Here is a 9621-nt window from a genome sequence, read left to right on the forward strand (position 1 = left end):
ACTGTATAACACTGTAGTATATAGTTACACACCGTGTGTTAGTGTATAACACTGTAGTATATAGTAACACACTGTGTGTAACTGTATAACACTGTAGTATAGAGTAACACACTGTGTGTAACTGTATAACACTGTAGTATATAGTTACACACCGTGTGTTAGTGTATAACACTGTAGTATATAGTAACACACTGTGTGTAACTGTATAACACTGTAGTATATAGTTACACACCGTGTGTAACTGTATAACACTGTAGTATATAGTAACACACTGTGTGTTACTGTATAACACTGTAGTATATAGTAACACACTGTGTGTAACTATAACACTGTAGTATATAGTTACACACCGTGTGTAACTGTATAACACTGTAGTATATAGTAACACACTGTGTCTTACTGTATAACACTGTAGTATATAGTAACACACTGTGTGTAACTGTATAACACTGTAGTATATAGTAACACACTGTGTGTAACTGTATAACACTGTAGTATAGTTACACACTGTTACTGTATAACACTGTAGTATATAGTAACGCACAGTATGTTACTGTATAACATTGTAGTATATAGTAACACACTGTGTAACTGTATAACACTGTAGTATACAGTAACACACTGTGTGTAACTGTATAACACTGTAGTATAGTTACACACTGTGTTACTGTATAACACTGTAGTATATAGTAACGCACAGTATGTTACTGTATAACACTGTAGTATAGAGTAACACACTGTGTGTAACTGTATAACACTGTAGTATATAGTAACACACTGTGTGTAACTGTATAACACTGTAGTATATAGTAACACACTGTGTGTAACTGTATAACACTGTAGTATATAGTAACACACTGTGTGTTAGTGTATAACACTGTAGTATATAGTAACACACTGTGTGTAACTGTATAACACTGTAGTATAGAGTAACACACTGTGTGCAACTGTATAACACTGTAGTATATAGTAACACACTGTGTGTAACTGTATAACACTGTAGTATATAGTAACACACTGTGTGTAACTGTATAACACTGTAGTATATAGTAACACACTGTGTGTTAGTGTATAACACTGTAGTATATAGTAACACACTGTGTGTAACTATAACACTGTAGTATATAGTAACACACTGTGTGTAACTGTATAACACTAGTATATAGTAACACACTGTGTGTTAGTGTATAACACTGTAGTATATAGTAACACACTGTGTAACTGTATAACACTGTAGTATATAGTAACACATTGTGTGTTAGTGTATTACACTGTAGTATATAGTAACACACTGTGTGTAACTGTATAACACTGTAGTATATAGTAACACACTGTGTGTAACTGTATAACACTGTAGTATATAGTAACACACTGTGTGTTAGTGTATAACACTGTAGTATATAATAATAATAATAATAATCCTTGCATTTGATATAGCGCTTTTCACGTCGGGAGGACGTCCCAAAGCGCTTCACAGAATATGCTGTAAAGTGAATTGACTGTATATTTGTGGGCAAACGCGGCAGCCAATTGCGCACAGTAATGTCCCACAAACAGTCGTAGATTGAAAATGACCAATTTATTATTGTTGTTGGTTTTGGAGGGATTATTATTAGGCTCTGTGTGGAGTAAGGAAACTTGCCCGAGGTCTCGCCCTCTGCCTGGAATTGAACTCAGGTCTCTCGCTTGCAAAGCGAGTGCTCTAACTACTGAGCTACAGGACTCCACGATATAGTATAGTAACACACTGTGTGTTAGTGTATAACACTGTAGTATATAGTAACACTGTGTGTAACTCTATAACTCTGTAGTATATAGGAACACACTGTGTGTAACTGTATAACACTGTAGCATATAGTAACACACTGTGTTGTTGTATAACACTGTAGTATACAGTAACACACTGTGTTAACTGTATAACAGTGTAACTGTATAACACTGTAGTATATAGTAACACACTGTGTGTAACTGTATAACACTGTAGTATACAGTAACACACTGTGTGTTAGTGTATAACACTGTAGTATATAGTAACACACTGTGTGTTAGTGTATAACACTGTAGTATACAGTAACACACTGTGTGTTACTGTATAACACTGTATAGTAACACACTATGTGTTATGGCTATAACTGTATAATCAAATTGTCTCTGTGTTGTACTCAGGGATATGCCGGTGGAGTCGTGTTGGTTTCTTCCCGGCGTTGATGCTCTCGCTGACCCTCCCCCCTCTCCCTGCACCGAGGCACTGGCGGTGGAGGAGGAGGAGGACGAGGATGAGGAAGACGAAGAGGAGGAGGAGGAGGAGGAGGAGGAAGGGAGTTGTCGGACCCCCAGGCGGAGGCTAAGACCTCCTATGACTCCAGCGAGGATGACCTGCCACTGTCCTATTTCCGCTCCTCAGTGAGCGGGTACCTGGGGGCAATGGGGAGGCTGGCGCGAGGGGAGACCGTCAGCATCCTGGCTCGGAGGGTCACACTGGATGGCAAAGTCCAGTATCTGGTGGAGTGGGGGGGCTCCTCCATGTTCTAGCTGCCCTTGTCTCCCTCCCTCTCTCCCTCCGTCCATCCATCAATCCTTCCTTCCCTCCCTCTGTGTGTGCGTGTCTGTGGGCGCGTGTCTGTACGTGTGTGTAGGGATGTGTGTGTGTGTGTCTGTCTGTACGTGTGTGTAGGGATGTGTGTGTGTGTGTGTGTGTCTGTCTGTCTCTAACCCTGACCTGGGAATGTGCTCAGACAGTGTAGGGGGAGCTTTTCCAGCCGCCTCCCAATTATTCGCTTTGTATTAATGGCTGGAGTCCCAGTTGATGTGAGGGAGGAGTTTTGGAGGGAGATGTGTGTCAGGAGGTGGGTGGGGGTGAGGGGCGCGTGTGTGTCAGGAGGTGGGTGGGGGTAGGGGCGCGTGTGTGTCAGGAGGTGGGTAGGGTGAGGGGTGAGGGGCGCGTGTGTGTCAGGAGGTGGGTGGGGGTGAGGGGGCGCGTGTGTGTCAGGAGGTGGGTAGGGGTGAGGGGCGCGTGTGTGTCAGGAGTGGGTGGGGTGAGGGGGCGCGTGTGTGTCAGGAGGTGGGTAGGGGTGAGGGTGAGGGCGCGTGTGTGTCAGGAGGTGGGTGGGGTGAGGGGCGCGTGTGGTCAGGAGGTGGGTAGGGTGAGGGGTGAGGGGCGCGTGTGTGTCAGGAGGTTGGTGGGGGTGAGGGGGGTGTGTGTCAGGAGGTGGGTGAGGGGGGTGTGTGTCAGGAGGTGGTGAGGGGGGTGTGTCAGGTGGTGAGGGGGTGGGGTGTGTGTCAGGAGGTGGTTGAGAGGGCGCGTGTGTCAGGAGGTGGGTGAGGGGGCGCGTGTGTCAGGAGGTGGGGGTGAGGGGGGCGCGTGTGTCAGGAGGTGGGGGTGAGGGGGCGCGTGTGTCAGGAGGTGGGGGTGAGGGGGCGCGTGTGTCAGGAGGTGGGTGAGGGGGCGCGTGTGTCAGGAGGTGGGTGAGGGGGCGCGTGTGTCAGGAGGTGGGGTGAGGGGGCGCGTGTGTCAGGAGGTGGGTGAGGGAGTGGGGGTGTGTGTCAGGAGGTGGGTGAGGGGTGGGTGTGTGTCAGGAGGTGGGGTGAGGGGGCGCGTGTGTCAGGAGGTGGGGGTGAGGGGGCGCGTGTGTCAGGAGGTGGGTGAGGGGGCGCGTGTGTCAGGAGGTGGGTGAGGGGGCGCGTGTGTCAGGAGGTGGGGGTGAGGGGCGCGTGTGTCAGGAGGTGGTGAGGGGTGGGTGTGTGTCAGGAGGTGGGTGAGGAGGGCCGTGTGTCAGGAGGTGGGTGAGGGGGTGGGGTGTGTGTCAGGAGGTGGGTGAGGGGGTGGGGGTGTGTGTCAGGAGGTGGGTGAGGGGTGGGGTGTGTGTCAGGAGGTGAGTGAGGGGGTGGGGTGTGTGTCAGGAGGTGGGTGAGGGGCTGAGAGAGACACTGGATCCAGATGGTATATTGAGTTTATTTTGTTATTCTGTACGAGAGATGATCTATATATAAATATAAATATATCTAATAATTATATTATATTATAAGCTGCGTTGTCCTGTTACGTGCGGTTGCTGTTTGTTCTGAGGCTGTGTGTTCACCGGCCTCGGGTTTGCTCACTGCTCTCTCTGTGTTATACAACATTGTCTTTCACTGACTTATTACAGTTTGCTTCCCTCAACGTTAAACACTTCCAAACCACCTTCTCCGTGTCTGTGTGGGTCTGTGCGTGCGCGTGGGGGTCTGTGTGTGTCTGTGTGTGTTTCTATGGGTCTCTGTGTGTGGGCCTGTGTGTGTGTGTGGGGGGGGGCCTGTGTGTGTTTCTATGGGTCTGTGTGTCTAGGTCTGTGTGTGTCTGGGTCTGTGTGTGTGTGTCTGTGTGTCTAGGTGTCTGTGTGTGTGTGTGTCTAGGTGTCTGTGTGTGTCGGTGTCTGTGTGTCTAGGTGTCTGTGTCTGTGTAGGTGTCTAGGTGTCTGTGTGTGTGTGTCTAGGTGTCTAGGTGTCTGTGTGGGCCTGTGTGTGTGTGGGCCTGTGTGCTGTGTGTGTGTGGGCCTGTGTGCTGTGTGTGTGTGGGCCTGTGTGCTGTGTGTGTGTGTGGGGCTGTGTGTGTGCTGTGTCTGTGTGTGTGGCGCTGTGTGCTGTGTGTGTGTGGGTCTGTGTGCTGTGTGTGTGTGGGGCTGTGTGTGTGGGGCTGTGTGTGTGGGGATGTGTGTGTGGGCCTGTGTGTGTGTGGGCCTGTGTGTGTGGGGGCCTGTGTGTGTGTGGGGGCCTGTGTGTGTGGGCCTGTGTGCTGTGTGTGTGTGGGCTGTGTGTGTGGGCCTGTGTGTGTGTGGGCCTGTGTGTGTGTGGGCCTGTGTGTGTGTGGGCCTGTGTGTGTGGGGGCCTGTGTGTGTGTGGGCCTGTGTGTGTGTGGTGGGCCTGTGTGTGTGTGGGCCTGTGTGCTGTGTGTGTGTGGGGCTGTGTGTGTGGGGGCCTGTGTGTGTGTGTGTGTGTGGGCCTGTGTGTGTGTGGGCCTGTGTGTGTGGGTCTGTGTGTGTGTGGGGATGTGTGTGTGGGTCTGTGTGTGTGTGGGCCTGTGTGTGTGGGGCTGTGTGTGTGGGGGCCTGTGTGTGTGTGGGCCTGTGTGCTGTGTGTGTGTGGGGCTGTGTGTGTGGGGGCCTGTGTGCTGTGTGTGTGTGGGCCTGTGAGCCCCAGTGGGGCTGTCTCTGTGTTAAGAAGGTTGGTGGGTTCAAGCCCTCCCACCTCCCCTCGTCACGTCTGACTTTTCAGTTCAGTTCAGGCTGACACTCCAGTGTAGTGCCTGTGGGGGGTCAGGGCCGAGAAGGAAGGGCCGTCAGCCCCTGGGGGTAGGGAGTCATCCCACTCAGCTCCAGGTCTTCCAGGGGTCTCAAAGCGCTTCACAGAATACACTGTACAGTGCAGTGACTATATTTTGTGGGTGAAACGCCAATTGTGCGCAGCAGTGTCTGTCCCACAAACGTGGACTGAAGTGACCGAATTATTATGAGTAGTTTGTTTTGAAGGGATTATTATCCTCAGAAAAACAATCCCAACAGTCAACTGACAATCGGGTTCCTAACCATCCGCTCAGTAATAATAATAATAATAATAATCCTTGCATTTGATATAGCGCTTTTCACGTCAGTAAACGGAGACGAGGGAGTAAGGAAACTTGGCCAACGTTTCCCCCGACAGGAATCAAACCCTTGTCTCGCTCGCGCGGGGAGTGACGCAACCACTGAGCTACAGGACTCCACGGGATAATAATAATAATAATAATAATAATAATCCTTGCATTTGATATAGCGCTTTTCACGTCAGGAGGACGTCCCAAAGTGCTTCACAGAACACACTGTAAAGTGAATTGACTGTATATTTGTGGGCGAACGCGGCAGCCAATTGCGCACAGCAATGTCCCACAAACAGTCGTAGATTGAAAATGACCAATTTATTATTGTTTTTGGTTTTGGAGGGATTATTATTAGGCTCTGTGTGGAGTAAGGAAACTTGCCCAAGGTTTCGCCCTCTGCCTGGAATTGAACTCAGGTCTCTCGCTTGCAAAGCGAGTGCTCTAACCGCTGAGCTACAGGACTCCACGACAGGGATGAATGAGAGAGGGAGTGAATCCAGTTCAGGGCAGAGTGAGCTCCAGCACAGTTTTAATTTGAAAAGCAGTGAATGAAGATGCAGCAGTGACACCGGATAGTTTGCACACTTGAGTGAATGGGTAAAGGAGGGGGTGGGGGAGAGGGGGTGGGGGAGAGGGGGTGGGGGAGAGGGGGAGAGGTGGAGGGGAAAGGCGGGGACGGGGAAAGAGTGGTAGGGGGGAGTAGAGGGAGCTTCAAGCTCAGCTCTGCCTATTCAGGCACCGTGTCGCTCAACCACTTCATGTAGGGTGGGTTTCCCTGCTCAATAGGTACACTGATCACCTCAGCCACCTCATAGGGGTGAACCGACCTGGACACAGAGAGGGAGAGAGAGAGAGAGAGTGAGTGAGAGAGAGAGTGAGTGTGAGAGAGAGAGTGAGTGTGTGAGAGAGGCAGAGAGCGAGTGTGAGAGAGGCAGAGAGTGAGTGTGAGAGAGAGACCTGGTCACAGAGAGAGAGAGAGAGAGAGAGAGTGAGTGAGTGTGAGAGAGAGTGTGAGAGAGAGAGTGAGTGTGTGAGAGAGGCAGAGAGCGAGTGTGAGAGAGGCAGAGAGTGAGTGTGAGAGAGAGAGACCTGGTCACAGAGAGAGAGAGAGAGAGAGAGAGAGAGTGAGTGAGTGAGTGAGTGAGGGAGGGAGGGATGGAGGGAATGGAGGGAATGGAAGATGAGTGAGAGGACTTGAAATCGATCCGTTTGGTAATTGGGGGCCAGTCGAGTCTGGCGAGGACTGGGGTGACGGCAAACACCAACCGGCACCACTGACACACAGTAACACTGACACAGTGACACTGACACAGTAACACTGACTGACACAGTAACACTGACTGACACAGTAACACTGACACAGTAACACTGACTGACACAGTAACACTGACACAGTAACACTGACTGACACAGTGACACTGACACAGTAACACTGACTGACACAGTAACACTGACAGACACAGTAACACTGACAGACACAGTAACACTGACAGACACAGTAACACTGACAGACACAGTAACACTGACAGACACAGTAACACTGACACAGTGACACTGACTGACACAGTAACACTGACACAGTAACACTGACTGACACAGTAACACTGACACAGTAACACTGACTGACACAGTGACACTGACTGACACAGTGACACTGACACAGTAACACTGACTGACACAGTGACACTGACACAGTAACACTGACTGACGCAGTAACACTGACACAGTAACACTGACTGACACAGTGACACTGACTGACACAGTGACACTGACTGACACAGTGACACTGACTGACACAGTGACACTGACTGACACAGTGACACTGACTGACACAGTGACACTGACTGACACAGTGACACTGACTGACACAGTGACACTGACTGACACAGTGACACTGACTGACACAGTGACACTGACTGACACAGTGACACTGACTGACACAGTGACACTGACACAGAAACACTGACACAGAAACACTGACACAGAAACACTGACTGACACAGTAACACTGACACAGTAACACTGACTGACACAGAAACACTGACACAGTAACACTGACACAGTAACACTGATACAGTAACACTGACACAGTAACACTGACAGACACAGTAACACTGACACTGTGGCACTGACACAGTAACACTGACACAGTAACACTGACTGACACAGTAACACTGACACAGTAACATTGACACAGTAACACTGACTGACACAGTAACACTGACACAGTAACACTGACTGACACAGTAACACTGACTGACACAGTAACACTGACTGACGCAGTGACACTGACACAGGGGAACAGGAGGATACAGAGTCTGTTTGACTCACTCACCGCACGTACGCAGCTAAATCCACCACTTTTGTGCTTCTAGTTTTGATCATCTGTTGGGAAGCAAAGGGCAGAGACTCAGTTAACCCACCAATAAACTCCCACAGTAAACAGGAGGAGCCCATTCAGCCCCTCAAGCCTGTTCCGCCCAACATTCTAGATCATGGCTGATCTGTACCTCAACTCCATTTAAGGCTCCTTTGCTCTGTACCCCCCGATACCATAACCTAACGAACATCTATCCACCTCAGTCTTGACAATTACATCCACTGCCTTTTGGGGAGAGAGTTCCAGATTTGCACCGTAATAAATCTCATAAATCTTTGCATCTGATATGGCACCTGACCACGTCATTTGAGACGTCTCAAAGCGCTTCACAGAACATACTGTAAAGTGAATTGACTGTGTATTTTGTGGGCGAAACGCGGCAGCCAATTGCGCACAGTGGTGTCCCACAAACAGTCGTGGATTGAAGTGAGTAATTTTTTTTTGAGGGATTATTCTCAGGTGAATGGGGTAAGGAAACTTGCCCAAGGTTTCGCCCTGACCTGCTGGGAATCGAACCCTGGTCTCTCGCTTGCGAGGCGAGCGCTCTAACCACTGAGCTACAGGACTCCTACAGGATAATATACAGTTATAGCCAGCGACACACAGTGCAGTGCATCTGTCATAAATGCAGGAAGTGACATCTGCTGCAAACTCAATAACCCAGAAGTTGGTCATTTTTAACATAACATAACATGTAGGAGCAGGAGGAGGCCATCCGGCCCTTCGAGCCTCTGCCCCGCCATTCAATCATGGCTGATCTTCTAATCTAACTCCAGCTAATAACCTGACGCTGCCTTATCCCCATATCCCGCAATCCCTTTTGCAATAAGAAATCTATCCATCTCAGTCTTGAATATGTTCAAGGACTGAGCGTCAACAGCCCTTTGGGGTAGTGAGTTCCATACATTCACTGCCCTTTGAGTGAAGAAGTTCTTCCTCAACTCAGTCTGAAAGGGCTGCCTCTGATTTTAAGGTTGTGACCCCTGGTTTTAGTTTCTCCCACTATCTACTCTATCGTGCCCTTTGATGATCTTATAGGTTTCTATAAGATCCCCTCTAATTCTTCTACAACACCTGAGATCACAGCGATATCACTTCCTGCAAACAGGAAATTATGTCAGTGGCAGCTAAATAACCCAAAAGTGAAGTAAGTTGGGTAAATAGTGCTTAAAGTGTATTAAATACTGACCAGTAGAACCTCATTATCTTCCTCTATATTGCCTTTCCATTCGTACCTGAAAGAACACAAAATACATTCGTTAATCTGTCAACCGGGTGTCTGATAGCATGGAAACCCGTCACCGTGATCAGCCGGGTGTCTGATAGCATGGAAACCCGTCACCGTGATCAGCCGGGTGTCTGACACCCTGAGCGGGATGACTCCTTGCCCCCGGTAACTGGTCTACCCTTCCAGGTCCTGCCGATGAGCCAAGATCAGCACAGCGGGATGTTTAACGTCAGCCGGATCAGAATGGGAGCTCGGTTTAACCTCTCAGCCGTCATAATAGCAGGTTGAGGGGAGATTTAATTGAGGTGCTCTGAGATGCCTCCCTGTGTGAGGGGCGCTAATAAATGCAAATTGTTGTTGTTGTGGGGGATTTTGAGAGAGTAAATGGCGAGGCATGGTTTCCTC

At 49.3% G+C, this 9621-nt stretch overlaps 1 protein-coding gene across 1 annotated transcript; it reads right to left on the reverse strand.

Moving 5' to 3' along the window:
• Positions 1–6263: 6263 nt before the first annotated feature.
• LOC103173047 (protein CutA homolog) lies at positions 6264–9223 on the reverse strand (the record flags this gene model as incomplete). Its single annotated transcript, XM_042346768.1, is given in 3 exon segments — positions 6264–6435; positions 7944–7993; positions 9178–9223. Coding segments are annotated over 3 exon segments (196 nt in total), but the record flags the coding sequence as incomplete, so codon positions are not given.
• Positions 9224–9621: the final 398 nt, after the last annotated feature.

The sequence above is a fragment of the Callorhinchus milii genome, unplaced genomic scaffold (assembly GCF_018977255.1).
Source record: "Callorhinchus milii isolate IMCB2004 unplaced genomic scaffold, IMCB_Cmil_1.0 Scaffold1631, whole genome shotgun sequence".
Lineage (NCBI taxonomy): Eukaryota > Metazoa > Chordata > Chondrichthyes > Chimaeriformes > Callorhinchidae > Callorhinchus > Callorhinchus milii.